The following is a 26602-nucleotide window of genomic DNA, read 5'->3' as shown; positions in this document are numbered from 1 at the left end:
CTATTAATCTCCTATTCTTATCTACAGACAGCTCTTCTAAATCTCTCGTGTTTAGACCCTCAGATTACTTATACTCTTTGCTTTATTTATCTGTAAATTCATAACCAAATGCCCTAGTTACTCTAGAATGCTAATTATGAATTCATGAACTATAAACAATCTCCTTTCCTTGCATGAATTAGAATGCTCTTGCAATCCTTATACTTGTCAGTTCATAACAAATTATAAGCTCTAAGTATGAGAAATGGGGAATTTAATATATTTATGAATTCTTAACTTAAATTATTTATTTATAAATTGTAAACTAGAATAAATTTCCCATTCCTACATTGTATCAACTAAAATTCTTTAGCGTAAGATTGCAAGAGCATTCTAACTTCTTATCATGAACAGTTATGAATGGGTAGGTAGATCCTCATTATTAAGTAGTTACAGAGTTGCTTAAGGTTTTCTTCTATCATTTAAAGGAAACGAATTTAGAATATAATGTAAAAATACTAAATACCAAAGTGTGAATTAAATTAAATACTAAAAACACAATATATATTACTCCTAAATCATTAATGTATTCATCTCTTTACTTAGGGAAGAGTGCCTCACTAACTGTTAAGCAATCTCCTTTTGTTATACTGTCCTGAACACATTTAATTTTAACTAATTATTGTATGTTAACATTATCAATCCCGTAGTATGGCGAGTGGTCAAAAAATGACTCCTCAGATTTTTAATTTTTGGACTCAGGGGACCTTGAAACGTCGAGATAATTTTTGTATGTATGGATATTAATGTATGTGGGAAGGCACAATTTTGTTCCCCTGTTTCAAGCTTAATTAACTCCTGTACTTTTTAGTTGAAAATTTCTTAAATTTGGAGGTTTGCTTATTAGAGGGAGTGATACTAATAAATTTTGGTAAGTAAAGGTCGAGGGTGGGAGAGATAAAGGGGGTCGTGTAGGGTCAGACTTAATAACGATTTTACTCGTTATTAGCATTTACAAATTTTATAAAACATCTCTACCCTCAAAAATTAAGCTTTTTACCATTTTATAATAATTTTAAATATAAAATTTAAAAAAAAATCATAACAAATGGCGCTACCAAATTTTGCCGAGAAAGTTAAGCAACTAGTTGCTGGATTTTTTATTTTTAAGAATAATACATACGTGAAGCAAACTGAGTGAAGAAAATTCTAACTTAAATACAAAAAAAAAGTACCAAACATATTCATTAGGTATGATGCTTTCTCTTTATACTTAAAGGTAAACTCGATACTTTCCCTTCATACTTAAGTGAAAGATAGATCTTTGCTTTCACACAAATACGAATAAAAAGCATCAAGCAGAGTAATTCAATTGTGTTATCAAATTAAATAAATAACAAGGAATGATATGCTATGAAAAACAGGGATTTAAACGACATAAATCTCTATTTAAATACGATGATGACAACCCGTTCTCATCATATTTAACATCTACAGACTCAAATAATAAATAACAAAATTATAAGTGAAAAGCATTTAATTAAGTATTCCGCAACACCTTATATATATTCATTTTAAATTTACAGTGACTGATGGACAACATTAATCAAATTAAAGTCAAGTAAACTTATAAGTATGGTGCCTATATTCATGTAAAATTCTCTTCATTACCTCACTTAATAAAAAAAATGACATCAGTCTTCTAACTATGTTCATTTAAGGATGCTTTTGAATAGTATCTGTATGTAAATGATGTAAATATTTTAATATATTAATTTTATTATACTAAATTTTAATATATCTCCATTGAAATATCGCACTCTTAAAGAAAAGTTAATTTATTAAAATATATTAATAAGATTTTCTTTATATTCCTTCTTAATCACGTTAAATTACTCATAAATCTCAATAAGTATAACTAAAAGAAACTATATGATAAGTTTAGAGACTCCATATTCTTTTCTATCTTTATTTTAGGCCCTTTATATTCGTCTTTATAAGAATATAGTGTATATAAATGAAAATATGGAGAGAAAATTCGAATAAGTTTATGAGAATTTCTGGAATTAAGCGGTGTCAGTTTTATTTCGTATATATTTGATGAGTAATATTTACATTTATTCATTTATTTACTAATTCATAACTACAGTATTCTGGTAGAATTCATTCTCTAGCAACCAAAGTACTCGAGTACTCCAGTAATGAATGAATTCATAGGTTTTTTTAGAATTCATGAATTCTCTATAGGATACTTCAGTTGTAATTAGAATAAATTGCATTAACTGAAATCTAATTTTATTATCTATCTTAAAAAGGAAATTCAATGTTCTAAGCTGAATCTTCATTAATAAAAAATAACAAAGGAAGAATTTATTCTAGATTCAAATACTAGAATTTACACTTAAAGGGGTAAAAGTTTAAGAATTTTTTGAAAGGTTGCATTAATGAAATTAAAGAAAAATGAATGAATTTACGTCTGAATTTTACATGTTAAGATTTCATCTTCCTTTATTCATATTAATTTACAGAATATAACATTAAAAGTATACTGAAATTTTCCTTAAACTCAAGATTGTTAGAATTTAAATTTTGAGATCTTTTGTATCATTTTTCTTAGATTGATAGCAATTAAAAGCCTGATATTAACTTCATTTTTAGTATTTAATTCAGTATTAACGGGAAAGAATGTATAATAATTATGAAGAAAAGTTTTAAGAATAATTTATCATTTTATGGATAAAAATTTACATAATTACAGCATCTAAACTGTATAATGAAGTAAATGATTAAGCTGTTTTGGTCTTTGATAAACTAATTCACCGCAAAATATGCAAATTACACTATATAAATTCATGTTTTACTTGAAATTATAATTTTAATGTACTGTAAGCTTTGCAACACAGTAAAAGCCAGAAGGTGTTGATTCTATGAGAGAAATTGGGACAAAATTCGAATTGATACTCGATTTCCAGAAAAAGTATTGTTTAAACTTTCCTGGCATGATTTCCAGATCCATGATTGATTGATAGAAAGCTACATACATCTATCTATATACTTCTTATGGATAATGTCAAAAAATATAGCACATATCAAAACAAATGTGATTAAATACCGTTAAAATATCAAGAATTTAATCACAGATAGAAACACATCACGCCTATCATCATAAAATTTAATACATTTTTAATAATTAGTGCGCTACATTTAGTTTTTATAGCTTAATTTCCTCACATACAATCGTTATATGTATATCAGTACAATCAGTACAACATTTCATCAGTACAACATTTGTATATATCAAATGAATTTATATGATCCTCAATTATTTCTCCACTTCCATCAGCTAGGGAAGTAGAATATTCTAATTTATTATCGACTTATCAATAAAGATTTCCGGATATAACGGGCGATTTTATCTAAAAATTAGAATAAAAACTTGAATAAATCTGTGCTTCTTTGAACTTAAACTGTGTATTGCGAAATACTTAATGAAGCCAAAACAATATATAATAAAGAAAAAATATAATGATAATTGCTTGACACTTTAGGATATAAATTGAACTTAAAAAGTATAATACTTGTTAACTCCATTAACATGTAAACTATATATTGTTCCCTCACTAACAGCTTAATATTCTCTATTATTGTTAAGAGTCACTTAACGACTTAATGGACACAGTAAATGGATAATGTTTAATATTCTAGAAGTGGAGTGGTATGTGCAATCATATATTGAACATTGTTTAAGAAATGAAAAGAATACTAATAAATTTCGCTTACGGTTTCCTTAAAATTGTTCTGAAAACTGCATCTGGGGATAGTTGAAGCAATAAAGTTAAAACATCTTGAAGTTCACTTTCTGCTTGCAGTTTATCCTCCATTGTTGGTGTAGGAGAAACTCCGTCTTGGTCTTCACGAAAACGATAAAACAAATATTTGTCTTTGAATTGATGTTCGTGAGTAACTGAAGGAAAAATACGTAAATAATCAATTGTAGAATGGCAATAATGCACGAATCTGTTATTATGCATGAATATTATTCGATTACATCTTAAGAATTTCTCGTATATATGATAATCGATGTTATACAGACGAATAAAACTCATGTTTTATATGATTTTATATAAGAATCCTATCAATTTATTATACACTTACCATGTGATATAACGCCTTCTTCTAGCAGTGCTTGCCACATACCAACTGCTTGTGAACGGGAATGGATTCGAACATGAGAACTACCCTGTTGCATTAACCAATCAACCATTTCTGTACCCACTAAACAACGTCGAAAATTTCTCAAATGATACTTCCTATCGCGAATTAACTGAGGAGAATGATGGATAATAAGTGTTCTTAATACCAAACCGGCTCGAGCTAATTTGGTAGATGGTTCCTTAAAGAAAAAAAAGCAATTTTAGATCCTGTTTAATGTACAAAATTATAAAATAATTAGAAATATTACCTGCGTTATAGGCAGAATAGATGTTCCATCTAACGATTCTGTCTTCTTTTTCGGAGGAGGTAGATTCCTTAATGTGCCATTAGCTTGCTTTCCATCTTCATGTCTTGTCCCTAAAGAAAATTAACGATTAAAACATAATTATCTACTGTGTTAAAAAATGGCGATTATTCACTTTATATAACCATTAAAACCATATAAACATTTTTCACATTGGCTAATGCTATTTACCACTCAATTTATCTCATTACTACGTCTGTACCAATTAAATGGTTAATTTTAATAAATTCTGATGCATAAAAACTAATTTTTAACATATTTTTCTATGTAATTAATAAGATTTTACCAAGATTAATTAGAAATTTATCCTAAATTAATCATACAACACACGTTATTCACGTTGAAAGTAAACATTTGACGTGTTATCTTAATGATAAATAGGGAAAAATATTCAAAAAATATCACCAAACCGAAATCAATTCGACGTTAAAATAAGATTATGAAAATAAATTATCATCAGAGAATTAAATATACAAAATTCGATCATGAATATTCATTTCCCTGGACAGTTGATTCTATTATCTGCATCCTTTCCATTCGAATTTTAATAGTTTAAACTAGGATCATCAATTTTCTCTTAATTGCCTGCTTTAAATATGATTAAATGAATTTCGTTTCCGTAAAAAAATTCTCCTACTTTTTCGTATTTTATTTTTAAAAAATTAAATAAAAAATAACAAACTTTTTCCTTATAAAATTAAATTAATAAAAAAATTTTCCTCACTCATCAATAAAGTAGGATTATTAAAGAAGTTTAAGAATAAGAAAATTCTATAGATATAGCAAGTTTTTATTATTTTTTATACAATTTTTCTTTATAATCGTTACAAATTTCAAAGATTTCTCTATAGTCTTTCATGTTCCGTATGATCTTTTTCTAAGATCTCTGAAATCTCTTATCTTCCATACGAGTTTTCTCTACAATCTCCTTAAATTTTAAATATTTCTGTGATTTTTTTTCCATCTCTTATAATCTTTCACTAAAATCTTTCATAAATTACTCTGTAATCTTTCATCTTTCATACGATCTTTCTGTACAATCTTTACAAATTTCAAATATTTCTCTAAAAAACTATTCATCGATTTCTCCGAAATCCTTCATTTTTCATAAGATTTTTTTCTGAAATCTTTTATAGATTACTCTACAACCTCTACAAATTTCATAGCTTTCTCTACAGTTCTTCATCTTTCTCTATAATCTCTCACAGATTCCTGTATAAATTTCAAAGATTTCTCCGAAATATTTCATCTTGACGCGATGTTTCTCTACAGTCCATTAAATAATATTGAAGTCTGTAGAAATCTCAGATATTTCTGTATGGTCTCTACAAATTTATATAGTTCTTCAAGCCTTTAGAACTGCAGAATTTCCCATAAGCCCATCTCAAAGCAACATCAGTGCAGCGAGAAACTCACTCCATCACTCTTTAGAATTGTCCACGAAAGAATTTCCAGTCTAATTTTTGGAATTATCTCGAAAAAGCATAGAAAATTCCGAAAATATCATTAAAATTAAAAAAAACTGCAATAAAGTAATTCACAGATAGTAAAGTTGCGCGAAACACCGAAAGATAGAGCGAGAAAAAGCGATTTTAATTAAATTTAGAGAGCATAAAAGTTGTAAAACAATTAAAACGTCATTAAAAAAGTGTATTTAAGTTGTGGGAAAAGTGTTCATTATAAATTCTATTATTTACCAGGCTAATCAATAATAGAATGTCGTTGATGGAGCCAAGTTCTAGAGATAAAAGCACCGTGTCATCAAGAAAGTAATTAATTTGATGTCCTGCATTTTTTCTCCTGACTGATGCCAAATTTTAATTCTAAAAAAAAATATCAATCATATTTTCTGACAGAAATATAAAAAAAAAATTCTAGATAAATTTTTATCATCATAAAAAAATTAAAAACTTCGAATTAAATTTTAAAATTTCGGGTTAAAATTCTGTAAAATTTAAATTAAAATTTTTAAAAATACAAATTAAAATCTGATTTTTTTTATTTAAAAATTTAAATTTAAAAAACTAAAATACCGTATAAAATAATTATTTTAATAAATAGAAAATTAAGAAATTTTATATTTGAAAGAGTTTCTCTGTATCTTTTTCTCGAATTTTTTTTGAATAGAAAAAAGGTTATTTTTCAAGAGTATCGAATTATTTTATAAATTCTCGCTTGGCTTGTCATAAAATAGTTAAGGAGAGTGCAAACGTGTATTGAATTATTCATGATTTTTCAACAGGAAATTAAACAATTTCGTTATAAAATTTATAGTGCAAAAAACAATGTATTTATATTATTGATTTTTTAGATTTCGTATAAACAAATATTTTTACATAAAATTAATAATTTCTAAATGTTACAGACGTTTCGAATGTTTACCATACAAAGACTTTCCCTTCATGGCATTATATAAAAGAGTAATTCAAGAGAAACTAAATGGATAATTTTCCCTTACAGTTCCTTAATATGTATAAAGAAATATGGTTATAATCCTTTTTACAGTGAGCCCTTAACATAGGGATATCTACAGTCAAGACATTAACATTCAATCTTACGTTAAACTATTGATTCAAAATGTGTAAAAATAGTTTTTAACGTAAAGAAAACCAAGTTTTATTGAATATTTACTAGTTGATTTGAGGTTTTAGCATATTAAATCTTATAGAAGAGAGCACGCATGGGTTAATTTAAGGTCTCATCTTTCAATGAGCTGAAAGGTAATACAATAGTTTCCATTTAACAAGATGTTAAGAATTTATAATGGAATTTATAATAAATTTTTTGTTATATTATTGATTTTAAGCTTGTATAAATGTACTTATAAAATATATATATGGACGTGTTTATCATTGTATTCAGTTGACATTTAAAGATGTTGAATTACATACAAGATGTCAGCTAAACAGGAACTGTCTGGCTAAGCATCCTTAATGCAGGCTTACCTGTGAGTTATGTAAAATGTTGAAATCATTTGATAGAGAATTAAATTAACGATTAAAAGGAAATTTTGTGGACAAGCATTTGGAAATAGGATCATCTGTTAGGGATCAAAGATGCCGAAATCATTTAAAGCGAATAATTTATTACAAAATTTAAACGAGTCCCGTGTTAAATTATCGATTTTAGGCTTGTGTAAATTGTTTTTTTTACCATAAAATTGCAAATTTTTAGTGTGTGAGGTGTGAATATGTTATGTATATGTTGGGTTGACATTTGAAGAAATTGGGTTATATGTAAGAGTGTATTTAAGTGGAAGTGTTGATAAATATCCTTAAGGTAGGCTTACCTGTAAGTGAGCGTAAGGTGCTCAGAGGTGATACAATATCTTCCATTAAATGGCGATTTCTCTGAAAGAATAAATGTAAGTAAGTAATGTCGTCGAGATGCAACAGTAGCTAACTTATAAAACGCCATCTATCGATTGATTTCGCCTCCAGAGGGAGCTAACGAGTCCTAAGGTTAGAAGGCGCCACGAGTGCCAGACAAACAATTTCGAGTACCGTTACCATGGCGACCCAGAAGGATGAATGATATTTGTATCCGGCTATATTTATCACTACATTCAATAATTTTTGCTCGCTTCATAATATATATATATACGTTTATTAATTATAAAGAGATCTATATCTTTTATTATCTGTTTTTTTTTTTTCATTTGACGTAATTAAAAATATTACGAAACTTGAGCTATTTCTGTTACTATTTTTATCATATCAAACCATCAAACGAATTTGGCAATGTTTTCCTGTTTTGAATAGCCAAAAAATAATATAAGGAAAACTCGAATAAATAAATGATCGAATGTAGTTGTAGTAATTTATAACATGACAACATTATTTATTTATTTATATAGAATAACACCATTAAATTTATCGGCATTATTATTATTGTTATTATTTAATGTTGAGATATAATTCTGTTTTAATCTGGTAGATGGCGTCATATTTAATCATATAAATTTTAAAATCCAAACGATTCATTTACGACGCCACCTGCCAAAATGAATATATTTAATATTTATTCAGCCGCGTTTTTAAATATTTATTAAATTAAATATTATATTAATAGGTTTTATTACTACGGTAATATTAATTTTATATTTGTAAAATTATTTTTTTTTTATTTTTTTAAATACTTACTTCCCATAGGAGTTGAAAGTCCCTCTGTTGAATCCTTACAAGTTCGCAATGCTCGTTTGTAACAACTGTGGCAATGTGAGGTCTGTTGTCTAACACAGACTCTCCAAATGCTGTTCCTATCCCAAGAGTGCATAATGTTACCCCGTCCTGTAAAATAAAAAAACCCACATAAAAAACCACTTTAGTACAGTGTTTTGTTAGAATGGCCGAAAATGGCGGTTCATTACTGTGTTTCTTTCTTCACAGTTAAACATAGAAAAAATACACAGTAAATGTGAATATCGATTCAGTTTTTTCTCCTTTCATCTGTTATTAGAAAGATGAACCGTGATCAATCATTATGATGTAACACAGTTGAAAGAAAACACCATTATTATTTTACACCAATTACTTTCTTCTGTTCGGAGTTTTTTTAACGCGAGTTCATCTTAATTAGAATTAATTAAAAATTTATTCTGAGATAAGATAGTATGTTAAATTAATTGTCTTTTTTATACATATATATACGAATGTTTTCGCTTAATCGTTATAGCTAAAGAACGACAACTATGATAAGTTTAATGGAGATTTCGGAATTTAAGTCACTATAGACGTATGGTTAATAATGAATTATCCGTAAGCGAATTGCGAAGAGCTTCGCAAATGGAGAAAGATACATTGTTAAATGTTTAGAGATGTGATAAAGATGCTCTAAAATGCAAGAATGTTGAATTCGTGCAATAATGAATGCTTTAAAAATACAACCTTATTTACTGACACAATACTAAATGTTCCAAAATGCAATCATTTTGAATTGGTACAGTAATGAATAATTCAAGAATGCAAAAAATGTTGGATTATGAATGCTTTATGAATGTTCTATGATTGCTCTATTGTTGCATTCTTAAAGCATTCACAGGTGCACATTTAAGAATGCAGCAATATAATAATGAATTTTCTACGAATGGAACAGTGTTGAATTAATAAAATAAATACTGTAAAAACATGAAAATGTTAAATTAATGAAATGCAAGTGCTTTAAAAACAATACTGTACAATAATAACTGAAGTGATATGGATACTTTATTCAATATGTTATTCTTAGTGTTCACTATCGCATTTTTATCCGTTATTTTTTATTCTTAAAAATGCAACGGAGAATGCCCTAGAAACACCAGAGTAAATAATAAAAACAGTAAAACAAAAATAAATAATAGACAAAGCAAAACACAATGTTCTATTTTTCACAAAAAGGATTTGTATATAAAATTTTCCATCATAAAACCTGTTTTTTTTTTGTTTAAAAAAATTCAAACTCTCCAAAACAAAGTATGCAATATAAATACACTTCTGGTAGATTTAAGCATTTACACTTTAAAATTTCGAATAAAACTAATCTTTTGTACTGTTTTTATTTTTGGAAACGACAATTCTAAAAACACATCTAGAATCAACCTGTTCCAAAATGTATCACACGAATCGGATTTATACATTTTTGAAATCATCTGTTCATGATGTTTCTTATATATTTTCAGAATTCTGAAAATGTATAAAGAATTCTTAACTTCACAAAAAAGTAAACAAGTCATCTATCTTAAAGAAAATCTGTATTTTTGTTGAAATACTTGCTTTGCACTTTCTAAAAAAAATCGATGACATTCTTTAATAATTTAGCACGCCTTTCATATCACAAACATTTGCTATTATTGATGGTGTCACCATAAATATCAACAAATAAAACTGGGCTAAAGTCCTCTTATAAACGACTCACGAAAGAAAGATCAGTTAAAGTTATAAAAGAACAAGAAGGAAAAAAAAAAACAGAAACTTCAATAAAGAACCTGACAGAAATGTTTATCAGGGCTAAAAAATGTCTCAGAATTTTACTGTTCAGCAACCATTGCCAATTGTAAATCCATTTTGCAACGAAGAATACGGAAATTCATCAATTTCTTTTAAAAACACCGCGAAATTCTGTTACGTTTCTGTCAGTTGAAAATTTCAAAAAAAAAAAAAAAAAAATTAATTAATTAATATATAAATTTTATTAATTTAATTTGATGTTTTTAATAAAATTATAATTAAAATTTGCAATAATATTAAAAAGTAAAGGTTTATTTTAAAAGATAAACTTTATTTGTTTTTTTTAAAATAATTTTAAAGTGAAAATGCCAATTTTTTTAAATTTAAATCTGTAAAAATTTTATGACATTTTTCAAAATAAGATTTTTTTATTTACCTTTGTTATTTATGTACAAATTTACTTCTTTATTCTAAAAAACGTCGTTGATTTACATCCGAAAAGTATGTCTTATTTTCATGTATACTGTACATAATGTGGCCCAAGAGCCAACACTGTAAAGCCTAAATCGCTATCTTACTCGAGTACTCAATCATACTTATTTTTTAAAATCACATTCCTGCCAATTCTGTAGACGAAAAACACATTATTCTAAATGCATTTTACAATTTAGAGTGGTTTAAGTGAGTTCACCGCTGTAGAAACTAAAAACACGCTTAAAATGAACCAAAAATGGTAAAAGATGGTGAATTGTATAGAAAATAATTAGTAAAAATAGTACAGTTTATTATATTTTAGTAATTTCATTCAAAATTTTAAAAGTCTAAATTTTATTATAAATAATTAATGAGTTAGTTTATAAGGACTTTAAATATAAGTCTGCGGGAATTCATTTAATAATTTTGTTTATGGAAAATTTGCATAAATATTATCTAAATTTTTAAAATTATACATATAAAATATACACAAATATACCAACTATTTAATGAAGTTATACATGTACATAAACATGTACATGAATATTTGTAATTTCTGAGTGTGTAAGCTGAGATCTATCTATAACTTCTGGATGCATTTATTTAGATATACATGTAATTCCTTCATATATATGTATATTCAGAGAAAACAAAAATAAAGGAATTAATAGAGAAAAACAACATAAATTATTTTAAATTAAATTGATAAAATAGCTTCTTAAATTGTATAAAAATTCTGCATTATTTATTATTTGGTTAAATAAAGAGAACTTTTATTAGTTTACAGTAAATTGGTAAACATGAAAAAGACATTTGGATTCATCACAATGGAAGCTTCGATCCACTTTTCTTAATTTAACCTCGAGTAAAAATACCATTTATCATTCAATAAGATTTATATATATAATTTTATTTATTTATTTCAATAAATTAGAAAAAGATTCGAAAAATATTTTTTAAAGTATGCAAAAACAAGAAACAAAAATTCAAAATGGCGCATCGCTTTCCCTCGATTTCAGATTTTTCTCTGTAATCTTTACGTAAAAATTTTTAAAAATAATTTTATATAAAAATTGTAAGCCTTTTTTGATAAATTTTAAGTTGTTTTTGCTAAATTTTTTAATTATTTTCAAGAGATTTTTGTAGTTTTAGTAGACGGCCATTACAATAAATATCCTAGAAGTTGTGTTAAGATTACGTTCGTTCTTATAAGAAAAAGTTGAAGAAAACTCATAAACATAAATATTCGAGAGATAAACTTTATTTTTACTTGCACATTAATCTAAAAATTAAAAAAATATATACATAAATATATATTATTTTACTTTATTTTTTTAATTACTCTGTCACCCTAATATTCTTCACTGCATTTTCTAAAATCCGCAGAATTTATCTTCTACTTAAGAAAAAAATTAAGCAATGTTTTAATTAAAATTTATCATCCATGTAACATTATCATCTATCATCATCTCGCTTAAACAGTTAGAAGTTAAGAAACATTCATTACTTTTATGTAAGAGGAAAGAAAGAATGTTAAGATGAATTTAAATCATTCTGACTTATGATGACGTCATTATTCTTTAAGCTTGCTTAATGATTCTTTAAATCACAGAATTAACGTTAATTCTTATCAGTAGATCGCGAGTTACTGGCTGAGAATGCTCTTGTTATACGTGGCTTCTAAACATAGTTTCTAAATAATTGGATTCCCAACTTTTGACCCAGTAGTATGGCTTTTTAGTAAGTGGATTCTTAACGTTATTTCTTAACCAGTGGATCGTAATGCAGTTTTACGGTAATGGGATTCTCAATGTTATTTCTCAATCAATGAACTCGATAGGGCTTCAAAGAATTTTTTAACATTATTTCTCAAATTATGAATATAATAGGACTTCTCAGTAAGTAAATTTTCAATATTACTACTCAACCGGTAGCTCTTGATACAGTTTTCTAACCAACAGATTCTCAACATCATTTTTCAATTTGTGATAGTTTCTCAACAGGTGGCAACTGGCTGGAAAATGTGATACACTTTTCCAGCCAGTAAATTCCAACATTACTTCTCAACTAGTAGACCGTGATACACTTTTCCATCTAGTAAATCCCTTCTTAACTAGTATATTATGATAGTTTTCCAGCTTGTAATTCCAACATAACCGCTCAACCGCTTGTAATACAATTTTTTAGCCAATAAATTCCAATATTACTTCTCAACTAGTAGACCTTTGTGAACTTTTTTCAACTAGTAAATTCCAACGTTATTCTTTCAGCCGGTCTCCCTTAATTCAATTTCCCAACAGGTAGATTTCTAATATTAATTCTCAACCAGCATATCGCTCAATGGTTCAGTATTCAGTAAATTTTCAGCCAATAAATTACTACTTTTAACCATGGCTAACTAGTAGATTTTTAACTTTTACGTTCTTAAACATTACCCCCAACAAGTAGATCGAAAACTACTTATTGGAAAATATTATTTTAAAGTTATTCATTCCTAATATTAATCGCAATATCCTAGTAATTATCTTAAATGATAATCAACAGGAAGAGAAATTGATTAAATAAATTACATTTAAAATATATATTAATAAAGTTTAAAAATATACTGTAAAAGTATGTTGTATATCAAAACTATACACTTTTACATAGGCATGCATAATTTACTGTTTATTAAATTAAAAAATAATTTTATAGTGATGAAACTAAACCATTACTCATACTAGAGATGAAGCCATATCCTCTGTTTTAAACATAAAAATTCAGCATTACACTATAAAAATAGACAGAAAAATATATTAAATATTATAGAATAAAAGTCCAAAATTATAGTTCGAAAATTATTCAAAAAAATCTATAAAATTTACATTATTTTTTATTTTTGTGAAGTTAAACTAAACAAAAATTTTCGATTCACGTTGAGCAAATTCACGTTTATTTCGTAAAATTCTAGAAATATTAGAATTGAAAAATTTAATAATTGAATTTTTTTAGAATTTAAACTATTTTTAGAATTTCCAATAATAGATATAAACATATTTTAATGTGAATTTTTTGATAAAAACTTGGTATCATACATTTCGATTTTTCTCTTGGTATCTAATATATTCCATGTTAGAAAACATTTCAAATGTTTTCAGTTTTTTTTATTTTTTAGAATATTTCATACAACAATTCTTCGAGTAACTTAGAAACTTTATCTTCCAACAATACCTACATCATTTTTTGATAAAGATTGTATCCTTACAACAACGATAACTTTGAATATTTTATATTTTCTACTGCTGTGCCTTTCCTCGCCTTTAGAATTAATGTAATAAATTCCAAAGAGACCGTTAATGTCAGCTATAAAAAATTAAAAGAATATATTAAAAAAGAAGTTTATTTTCCTATATTTTTCACAGATATTTATCTTTCTACATTTGTAAATTAATTCCATAATTTTCTAGAAATGGTGTAATCGTATCTTGCTTATAATGAAATTTTACGACATCACAAAGTGTAAAGAGTATTCTTTAATTTTCTTCTTCTTTTTTTTCCTTAATTCTATTTTCGTTTTGCATTTTAACATTTTGAAAATCAATTAAATCAAGCCTTAGGATATTTTTCCTTTCTCTCATTAGATTCAATGCAATTTGAGACAAGATAGTGGCAGAAATTCAATTCCAGAGTGGATTGAATTCCATTAATTACTTTGCAGAAAATAAAGTAGAGTACAATACACTGACTTTATTACAAGTAAAAATTGTAAATAATTCATAAAATATTATCTAAAATAGTGTTTTTTTTTTAATTAAAAAGATCCTAAATTATTTTTTAACAGTGAATGAGATGACTTTTTTAAATTTTATTTTTAACATTGTTCTGTAGAGAAATTTTAATTATACAAATGCAATTTTGTGTTTTTTAATAAGTGGAATATATTTACTTTTTAAACAAATTCATGTTTTATCTAAAAAAAATTGTTAAATATTATAAATTTCTATTGAAAACTGATTTTTTTTGAATAAAGATATAATTATTTTGATACCGATTTTCTTATTATTGTTGTAAGAGACATTTTTTAAATTCATAATGAAAAATATTATCAAAACTTGCAGTTGTTTTGCTTGTAATTAATTTTTAACAGGTTTGATTATAAAATTTTATTTAAAAAAAAAACAAGAAAAGACTGCTTCGATAGTCCATGGACACTTCTTAGCCACGTGATTATTGAAATTGATTATTTTTATGTTTTTATCTTTATTTTAAATCAAATTAACGTATTTTAATGAATATAAATATTTAAAATATGGAAAAATCTATAAAATTAATTTAAAATTCTTAAAATGTTGATAAATTTTCTCTTTAAATAGTCTAAACCTATAATCTAAGTTCAAGTATAGCAATATTTCGAGGGTATTTATAGGTTTATGAGCTTATTTAAAAAGTTATTTTGTAAATAATTTAATAATTTTTATTTAATTGTTTAAAATAGGCAAAAGGATTTTATCCTACAATCAAGGAAAAATTATCATTCAAGGAAATGTTTTATTTGTAATTCTTAGGTTAGGAATCTTGTCAAGGCTTTATGTTGTATGTATGAGTTAAATTTCCGTTCAGGATAAAGTCTAAATTTATTTTAACTCTTTAATAGATGTGAAAAATATATTTAGTTATAATTAGGTGTATATAAAATTTTCTACATTTATAGAATATGCAAATTAATATGCGAAATAATGTGCAAAGCATGAGGGAAGAATATGCAACAATATAAATAATAATGTAGAAAAATGTAGGGAATAATATGCCACAATATAAGGAATAATGTAGCGAATAGTATGCAAAATATAGAGAATAATATAAAGGATAATGTATAAGTTATAGAGAATAATCATAAGAAAATTTTATACATAAAAATCTTTATATTTAATTCAAAAACATGTGATTTTCGGTTTAAAAACATAAAATTCTATTAAAACTTAACAATAGTACAGCTATTGTAATTAAAAAAATAAAAATATGACAATTTTATATTATACAATTACATTATTCTGTAGATCTTATCTACAAAAAAACGTCCCTTTATCTAAGAAGGAAAAATTTTTATATAAAAATAAATATAGTGTATTTAATAATATTTTAATAAAAATAATTCCTTTAGACATTTTTGATAAAATTTTTGAATCGTTAATAAAACTTTAAAAGATCTAATTTATAATCAGATCATTGTTTATACAACTGTTTAATATATTTTTTAGAAAGTTTTCCTGTATTCCTTGGTTGATGAATAAGCACGTATTTAATTTATAAGGAAGTATAATATAACCTGAGGAAAATTTAATTATGCTACTAAAAATTACGTCAAGTTAGTAAGTATTGAGTTGGAACATTCCCAACTGTATATATTACCTTTTTTTATTTTGCTGGACGGTTATGTACACAATTATATAGGAAATAATACCAAAAATATAAAGAATAATAAAGAGTCTAATGTGCAAAAAAATGAGGAATAATATAGAGAAAAAAATGCAACAATACATAGAATATAATATATGAAATAGTAGGCTAAAATATAAAAAATATTGTAGGCATGGTATGCAAAAATATAAAGAACAATATAAAGAATAATATGAGAAATAGCGTAATATAATATAATGAATAATGTGTAGAATAACGTGTAAAATTTATAGAATAATATGCAACAATATAAGGAATAATGAAGAGAATAATATAAAAAACGTCATAGATAATAATATGCTAACTACTATACAGAATAATATGAAAAACACGAGAAACAATATGCATAACTTTATAAACACATTATATACATAAAAAAACAACATTCTAATTAATTTCCCTCAGGTAATGCACATATAATAATTTACTTAACTAATTATATACAGGTTCCAACAACACAATTAAATTCTAATTATAATTAAAAATACATGCCAGTACAGTACATAAATTACTCCCGGGTGATCACCAATATTCGGAAATTGTAAAACAACATCTTGAGCCTCTTTCCTTACTAAATTACGTTTTTCTTTTGTTTAATTCTAAGAAATTTACAAAGTTTCTAACCTGTATATGAATTTATTTTAAAAAAATCAATTCTAAAAAACATTTCCTACATTGTCACTTACTCAACCAAGCAGTATCAATTAGTATCAGGAAGTAAGACGAGAAGAACTTCAAACAATTATTTAATTGTAAAAAAATAACTAAAATTTTAGTTATTTTTAAAAGAATTTTTATTTCTTAAAAAAATATATTATTTTTAAGTCATTGAATCTATAGATTTATATAGCTTATCTGGAGTAACACGATAACATAAGCTGGAGTAATGGTTCTATCTATAAATTTTGGATAATAAATAAGATAATAGTGCAATAATAGTGTTATTATATTACACATTGACCTAATTTATTATTGAATACATTTAAATATATTACTCACCGGTTCGTTTATATGATAAGTAGATTTTTTAGACCACAACTTGCATATTTTATGAGAACACATAACAAATGGGATCCACTCTAAGAAATTCATTCATAAAAAACACCTCTGTTGACTTTATAGATGTTAAATATAAGTCCTAGATCTGTTACGAAGTGTAGAGGGTGCCAATGAAGCGTAACTAATGAAGCGAAGGTTGCAAGAGATCATTTGACATTCACTAGACTATGTAGTCACATTTAGTGTAGTTTTAAACACTCGATACTCCTTCATATCAGGGAATTTTTATGAAACTTCGACGTATAATCTCATTCGTAGTGCTTATCTAGTCGTTTGTGTCAGTATAGTTGTTCGCAGGTGTAATAACAGGTGGGTTAACTGGCTTGCTTCAACCGTAGCTGACAGGAAACAATCCTTTTATCTGCATTCGATCATCGTACCCTGCCTCATCCTGACCCCTTCCGCCGTTTGTAAGTACTTTATTTTTTAAATAAAACAAAAATTTACCCCTTTTATAACCTTAATTTAATTTTAAAACTCTTAACAAACTGTACACATGTTTAATATTTAAAAGTATGTAAAATTACACTCCTTAAAAACGCATTGTATCCTTTTCATATTATTGATACTTCATACGTAATTGTCCTTCACCCTAAAGACTTCTGACCCTATACAGTAGTAGATAAGACCGCGAGAGGGTAATAATTAAGGTCACGCGTTCACGTGACAGCAGAATTCGATTATTATCGCATTAAATTTTACTTCAGTAAGTAATTTAAACACGTACGAGCGGGGGTTATTAACTTAAAGCCGAATCTGTAGTTACGTAACCGAAGGGGGTGTCGGCGGAGGCAGGAAGTTTGCACCGGCCGTTTCCGGTGACGTCACGCCAATTTGGTCATTCACACGTTTAGCACCCGAGGTAATTCCCATTTCGGCGCGGTCATTTGCTTGATTTTAACAATCAAACAGGACGTAAGTAATTTTCAATACGAAAGAGTTAAAGCTGCCATCCCCCTTTTGTGTTGCTAGAATGCGTTAATAAGAACGGAAACTGAAGCATAAAAATGTAGAAAATAATAGAAATTTATCATTTTTACGTTAAAATACAGAAGATATTCACTTATCAGTAACACCAGTTAATTTTTTAGATATTTGATATTCTAGTTACAAAATAAATTTTAAAAAATATATATCAAAAGTTCAAAGAATTGCAATTTTGCTTCCAGGAAAACTTTATACAGTTTCTTCGTTAAACTTTCTCTCAATAAATTATATTCACACACCAAAGAACATCATAGAAAAGTAGAATTGAATGAATTGTAAGTACGAGCAACCGTCCATAAAATTGACAAGAATCAAATGAAGAATGTACCGAGAAGAAGAAGAAATTCTTGAATATTTCTCTTTCTATGCAAAATATTTTAAATTTATTAAGAAATCGAAAATAAATAATTTCTAAAAACACACAAAAAACAATTTAAATCACCTGATTTGATCCTTTTTGAATGACTTGAACGTCCAAAGATCCTGTCAAGACAGCGTACCAATTTGTACCTTTGTCACCTTGGCGAAATACTATTTAAAAAAAAATATTTTAAAATTCGATTAGAATTAAAATGAATAATTAACATCTGAAAAAGCATTTAATTTCATTCCAAACAAATAAAAAAAATTTAATTTTATAAGTGGCGCCCTCTGTTATTCAATTATTTTATTAACTTTGAAACTTTTAAAAAATCTGCATCCCCGATTAAACGAATTGCTTATTATTTTTAGACAAGTTTAATTAATAAGTTGTCAAAATTGTCTAAAATATTGCAAGATAATTACACATATTTGAATTAGAAGTTAAAATCTTTTCTGAGAACATGAAATTTAGATTTTGCCAGTGTTATCTCTTAGAAATTTACACTTAATGATGATGTTACTTGATACCAAGTGCAACTATCATTACGATAATATTACATAATCCCTTAAATAATTACTATACTTCATTAGGAAATATAACTTATTTTCAAAATTATTCAGTTCTAAGCTCTAAGAAAAGTAATATTTTTGTAAAGTGTCAAATCTGAATCACAATTATTAAAAAAAAGCCTGTTAATTACTTTTAAAAAATTATTTAAATAGATTTTAAAATTTAATAGCATTTTTTTGGGTTAATGTTACCTATGGTTCCAAAATGGCGGCTCGTCTCTGATTCCAGCAAATAGAAGAAAGGAAACAGTGGGGACGCTCGTTCTAACCTAACCTAACCTATTCTAATAATTTTGTTGGTAATAATTATGGTAATTTATTAGAATAGGTTAGGTTAGGTTAGAACGTGCGTCCCCACTGTTTCCTTTCTTCTATTTGCTGGAATCAGAGACGAGCCGCCATTTTGGAACCATAGGTAACATTAACCTTTTTTTGAAATTATCATTTAGATCAAAAGCTCTAAAATATCAAATTTAGACTTATATATAACGCATTTATTGCTTTAAAATATATTTAAATATTTATAAAAAAATTAAATTTATAATTTTTTGGACAAATTCTTCAGTCCAAAAGCTTCAAAAAATCAAAATTTATTTTTTTAAATATGCTAAATGATTTTTAAATATTAATATCTTCTATAAAAATCGTTTCATTCAGAAATTCTAAAAGATCAAATTTTTGTAATTAAATTTTAAAAATATTTGAATAATTTTAAAATATTCATTAGTTAAAAAACTTAAATAATCAAATATTTTTTTTGGAACTAAATCTAAAAAGCCACGTTTAAAATTTATTTAAGCCCATTTTAAATAAATAAATAAAATTTTTGACAAGCTCTAAAGAAGTTTATTTTTAAATGAATCTAAAAATTTCTGCTAAACTAAGATATATTTAAATACTTTCTAAAAATTAAATTAAATTTTTATATACATAATTTTTGGAAAAATTTAATTTAGAAAATATCTTTTCTTTCTTTTTATTTTACAAAATCAAAAACAAAACATAATAAATTATTTATACGAAACATTTTTATGAGGGTAATTTTACTCTTTTAACATAACTAAATTATTGTAGACATTTTCTTTGTTAAATTTTATTTGTCAGATTTTCAAAAAAATAAGAAAAAAAAATGCATTTTTATCATTTAAAAATAAGCTTTCGAGACGATTAATTTTTTTAGTATCTAGAAAGGCAATAAAAATTATTGTTTTAAAAAGTTTTTATTTAGAAAAATTTTTAAAAATCCTCTAAAAATATCTCCTATAAACTTTACATTATTCTATTTAAAATAAAATGACAAATTAGTGCATTAGTGGGCACATTTCGAATGCTTTTGTATACATTAAAGCGCTAATTTTCCCCCAAAAAATTATAAGAGAATAATTTTTAGAAGATTTATTCCTTTATTTGTTGACTTACGCGTAACACCTTTGTCCAAGTCTTCGTAAAATCCGTAATAACAAATCTGTTGTAAAAGACTTGGATGGATTTTTTCGAATGCTTTTATACTTCTTAATCTGGAATAAATTATTTCTAGGTCCTCTTCCGTTCTGTCTGCTGGTCTGTTCAATATACATATATATATATAAACACGTTATTGATGCTGAATAATACTAAATTATTTGTACTAAACTACATTTTATAGATTTTTTCTAGAATGGAAAAGCATAGAATACTAATTTCTATTCTAAAAAATGTGGAATGAAAGACATTCATTGTTAACAAGTAAAAATTTTTTTTTGTACTCTTCCATTCATCAGCCGATCAATTGAATATACATTTGATATGTTACTGAATATTTTAAGAAAGATTAAAGCTAAATATAATATTATAATAGTATTTAATACATGATATAATACTTCATAATATCAGTAAAGAGTATATATCACTTACTAGAATGCTTAATAGCATCAGTTCTTTAAAGAAGTGCTACTATTAAGTATTCTAGTACGGCTCGTGTAAATCTTATCTCAATCACCAAAATTGGATCCCTATTTCCAATATAGTATGCGACTCTCGCGTATTTCTGATACACAGTATGTAGCTCCTATTGTGACAAGATTTGGCCACCTTTGGGATGTAGTATGAGTGCTAGGAGTGTTCATTAAATACTGTGTACTACTTGCCTTAGTATCTACACAGCAGAAAGAGTTTAAAAAATCCCTCTTAATAAGATGATATGATAACAGCAGTATTCCAAAAGTCTGATACTAATATATCCTTTACAGTACTATAAGTTAATAGTACTCTAAAGATTATCTACATGAACTTCCATTTAATTGAACGATCTTTCAACGTATAATATTAAATAATAATTTAATATCTTATTAAAAACACATTTATATGCATTTTATAAATATTTAAAGAGCGTTACAACATTAAAATAACATAAAATTAATCAAATACGCTAAAATAAATGATATTCTTTCACGTATCCTCTGATAAACTGAAGCTATATTACGATATATAACTGACATTTTTCTGATATTATAAGCATTTTAAAGGCGTAAAACACATAAAAAGGGGTATAAAACATTGTAAATAAGTAGTTAAAAGGTGTAAGAACATTAACCTGTAGTACCTTTTGTCCATAGAATGTATCCATTCCGCGACCATGACCTGGCAATGGCAACATCGATCAGAAACGTTGTTCCAGCTGATTCACCTTAACAGACAGTCAGGCATTTAATATTCCAAATTATTATCCAATTCATATAAATCAATGGACGAAAATTCGCCTGAAAATAATTACAATTATTTGAAAAACATCAAAATAATTTATCAAAATAATAATAATAACAAATGTTGGAAAATCATCTCCAACATCACTCTAATTCCCAAAAGTGCAATTGGATTAAGTGCAATAATTATAATGAATTAGAGTAAATCGTCAGACGTGTATATACATTAATGATACAAAATTACCTTCATTAAACAATATTCTAAATAACTAGGTAATTTCAAATATATATATTTTTATTTATTTCAAATAAATCTAAGTGTTATACGTTGAGAATGGTGTTTCGCTTATATATTATTATTCCTGTTAATAATTTGATTAAATATATGAATATTTCAAGATTTATTAAAGTAAATCAAATTATTCTTGTAAATATTTTAAGATTCTATTATTTATTTCTCGTAGTTATGCGAATGAAATTTGTAAAATATTATTCAATTTTTAACTTTGCTAATCGGGTCTCTCAAGTAGTAGTTCTCGATCTACCCATTTTAAAAATGAGTTTTTTCAAATAATGTTTTGACGAATTTAGTAACTATTGGTTTCTTATCGATACTCTTGAATATTTTCTTGTTAACCAATGTTTATAAATAGTTTGAAAGGTAGAAACCATTGTTTTTTTCTTCATATTTCTGGTTAATGCGAGAGTTGATGTTTAGCAGGTTTCTTAACGTGTGAGATTTTCGTATATAAATATTTAGAAAACTTCACACAATAATCAAGAAACTTGCAAAAGTATTGGTTTATAATTGTGTAACAGCAATGAGTAAGTCATTGAATTCCCAGTGTTCACGAGATTGTTCTTACTCGAGTCTACAATTGTTCGTTTATTAGTGAGCCATTGGTTTTTCAGTGTTCCTGGATGATAAGTAACACCATCAGTTTTCCCAACTAGTGTTATTGAATAATCAATAGGTTTATTATGCAAGAAACAACGAATAATGATGCCATTATTCAAGAATTTACTAGTTGAAAAACTTAATGGATACTCTTCATTCAGAAATTCTAATTGAAAATCCAATGGGTTGCTCAACCCATTAGTTTCTCACTTAGAATTTCTGAGTGATAGAAAAAAAAACTTGTGGCTTTTTTATCACTCAGAAACATCGATAGATTTTTCTTTTTCATCCCATCAGTTTTCGTATCCTACAGGTTTTTATCTCACCAGTGCAGGTGATTCTAAGCAGATTTTTCATCAACCACAGGTTTTTCATAGCAGATTTTTCATCAACCACAGGTTTTTCATACCATACTGGTGACAAACCTGTGGATTTTTCATCAGTACAGGATGAAAAATTTATTTAATTACCACGTTCTTGAATGACAAATTATCCAAAGAAGAACCCATTAAATTTATCAATCGAGGTTCTGTATAGTATAAAACCATTGGTTTCTTTATCAATATTCCTGATAAATCTGCTAAGTTATAATTTAGTGTTTCGTGTATAATATGGAAACCACTAGAATATATACAGTAGCTGAATAATATGATAACCATCGGTTTATCAGTCTCGAAACCATGTATCAACCTACGAGATTCATTGATTTACCAAGCAATGCTCAGGATAATAAGCGATCCAAAACTAATATTCCCCAGTAACGATGACTTATTATTTTGCTAAATAAAATTTAAAACCTTTAAATATGCTAAACAAACTTAAAAAAACATATAAAATGCCAAAAAATTTAGTTAAAAATTCATCATAATTAACTGAAAGAGCATCGTTAGTAGTGTTCAATTAATATATAATTTAGATATTAATTGATAAATAACTTAAAATATTATCTCAGAAATAAAAATTAATGATGACATTTGTAAGTAATTTAAATATATTAACATAATAATCCTTAAATACATTAAATTAAATGAAAATAAATTATAAAATGTGATTTATCATCTATAGAAGAGATGAGAAATGAAGGTTTTCCGCTTACAGTTTTCATTCTAATTAAACTTTAATGTATATAAATACTTAAAATTTATAAATTCAACTTACCTTTATAATTATTTTTATCTTTTTAAAGTAAAGTATCTTTTAAAATATTATATATATATGTATATATACTCTAGAGAGTTAAGTCAATAGCGTTATCTACTACAGAAGGGCAGACAAGACTATCGAGTCTGGTCTGTCTGTCGCCTGACAAACCGAAATTTTGTCGCAGTCACAACTTAATTCAATATATATAATAATAAAAAACAAAAACAAAATATTGCAGCAGTAATTTTCTTAAGCACAATTTCTAAAAAAACAAAGTAAAAAAAAACAGTTGGAGTCATAATAGAAAAGTTCTAAATGCAATCGCAATTATTAAATAAGTTGTTGGAGAAGAGAAGGGGAAAAATCTACACTTTTATCCTAATTATTTTTGGAATTTTTGATATTTTTTGATGTATTTAAATGAATTTTTTTATCGTTTTATTGATGGCTTCTAACTCTTGAAAAGTGTTCGTTATTCATTATAATAAATAAAGAATATTCGTGAATATCAAAGACGAAAATTCTGACCTCTGTTTCCGATTATTTTTAAAATTTTGACATTTTTAAATAAACTTTTGGAATTTTTACGACTTGGAATATGTTTATTATTTATTAAAATAAAAAGTAAATATCCATGAATAGTCGGAGATGACCAAAAACTGAATTTTTATCTTAATTATTCATGTGTTTTATGAATGTATTTAAATCATTTTTTGCTAGTTTCGTACTTTTGCATCTTCTTACTTCTGAAATTCGAAATTTCTTATAATGAATGGCGAATATATTTATGAATATCGAAGATATGAAAGAAAAATTAAACTTTCATACTAATTATTCTTTAATTTTTTTATATTTTGTTAATTTTTAAATCAATTTTTTGAAATGCTTTGTATTTTTGTACACATTTAACTGCTAAAATATAATGAATACATTCATTATTCTTTATACAAAAATAACAAATATATTCATAAATAATCAAAGAAAACATTTAAAAACTCAACTTTCATCCTAATCAATTTTAGAATTTTATTTAAATATATTAAACATTTTTAAAGAATTTTTTCTATTATTCTTTACATCTTCAAACTCTAGAAAAATATTCATTTTTAACAGCATTTGATAGCAGAATATTCATTATAACAGCACTTATTCTTTACTCGAATCTTTAAAATAATATGAAACCCAACATATAAGATAAAAATCTAAAAAACTCATTCCAAGAAATCCAATAACATAACAAGTTTCTTGGAATAAAACTGCACTAAAATCTAACAATTTCTGATTAAAAAAAGCAACATTACACTTCGAAGAATCTCTAATTATTAGAATAAATTATCAAAAGAATCTATTATTATATAATTTTCTATGGGATAAAACTCAGTTACATCTATCGATTCTAAGAAAAGCACGTATGGATTTTTAGAATTATCATTAATCTGACATTATCCCCCTACAAAGAATAATCTAACATCTGTTATAATTGTAAAATAAATAAGAAAATTATGTAACAAAATACATTTTTTTAGAATAATTTGTTGATGTTTTTTTTTCGAAATTTACTTTATTCTGTGAACAACAAAATATATTTTCCTCTTCTCCTCCTAGAGCCGAGAGGAAGGTAAATTCTTCTTTATTTTTCCTGTGATATAAACTTGATACATGAAGAATATTTACTTTGGATGGCAGAAATAAAATTACTACATATTGCATACAATACTCTTGTGTATAAGTTTTACAGGATGGATTGTTCCACTCTGTTTATGGCAAGAGTCAGATGATGCTGACAGATGAAAGGAACACCAAGATCAAGAATATTTTATCGTTTGAAATTAATTTTTTCCCCCTTCGTTTTATGCATCAAATTTTATTTAAAAAAGTTGTATAATTCTCATTAATTATTGTAAGATTTTAGGTGATTTTTAAAAGAGAATTTTTGCTTTTGTATCAGTTTTTAATGAGTTATTAAGTAAGAAAAATGAAATGATTTTAAAGTAAGTGGATATGAATTTTTAAAATAATAAATTCTTTAAAAAATCTTTCATCTAAAAATTCGAACTAATTATAATTATTATGAATTTTTCGATTTTTTTTTTACAGTTTTGTGAATTTATAGTTGGTTTTCTTCTAAATATTTTTACAATTTTATATCAGTTTAATGAGCTTTATTTAACGAGTTAAATGGCCAAGAAAGCGAATTAAATTTAAAGTAAAAAGTAAAGAAGTAAAGTAACAAATAAATAAAATGTTTAGAATAATAAATCTTTTAAAAAATCTATCGTTTATTGCATACATTATTACGATTTTTAGATAGATTTTTAGAGATTTAAATGTAATTTTGCATCAATAATTAATTAAGAAAATCGAATGATTTAAAATAAATAAATTTAAAATTTTCAGAAAAAAAAGTAAATCCGCTAAAAAATGTATTAAATAAAAAATTAATATAAATTTATGAGTATTTTGGGATGATTTTGCTATAAATTACGCTAAAATTACGATTGGAGCAATGCAAACTTAGCCGTTGCTTGTCTAAAGTTCCAAACAATTCCTTGAAGTTTTAAATTGAAAA

General features: G+C 25.8%; 1 protein-coding gene across 1 annotated transcript in view; it reads right to left on the bottom strand.

Annotated features, from left to right (window-relative positions):
- The window catches only part of Epac (Exchange protein directly activated by cAMP), a 58106-nt gene that overhangs the window by 17176 nt on the left and 14328 nt on the right, over nucleotides 1–26602 (bottom strand). The window contains exons 2-9 of the mRNA XM_067283023.1: nucleotides 21893–22049; nucleotides 20731–20873; nucleotides 18821–18909; nucleotides 8641–8787; nucleotides 7788–7848; nucleotides 4442–4551; nucleotides 4135–4372; nucleotides 3760–3943 (exon numbers count right to left, since the gene is read on the bottom strand). Of these exons, the coding sequence (XP_067139124.1) occupies nucleotides 3760–3943; nucleotides 4135–4372; nucleotides 4442–4551; nucleotides 7788–7848; nucleotides 8641–8787; nucleotides 18821–18909; nucleotides 20731–20873; nucleotides 21893–21927 (1007 nt within the window). The 5' untranslated portion in view covers nucleotides 21928–22049. The remainder of the gene's footprint in view (nucleotides 1–3759; nucleotides 3944–4134; nucleotides 4373–4441; nucleotides 4552–7787; nucleotides 7849–8640; nucleotides 8788–18820; nucleotides 18910–20730; nucleotides 20874–21892; nucleotides 22050–26602) is intronic.

This window comes from Centruroides vittatus, unplaced genomic scaffold (assembly GCF_030686945.1).
Source record: "Centruroides vittatus isolate TY-2023 unplaced genomic scaffold, ASM3068694v2 contig_975, whole genome shotgun sequence".
Classification (NCBI taxonomy): Eukaryota; Metazoa; Arthropoda; class Arachnida; order Scorpiones; family Buthidae; genus Centruroides; species Centruroides vittatus.
This window is presented reverse-complemented; position numbering and strand designations above follow the sequence as displayed.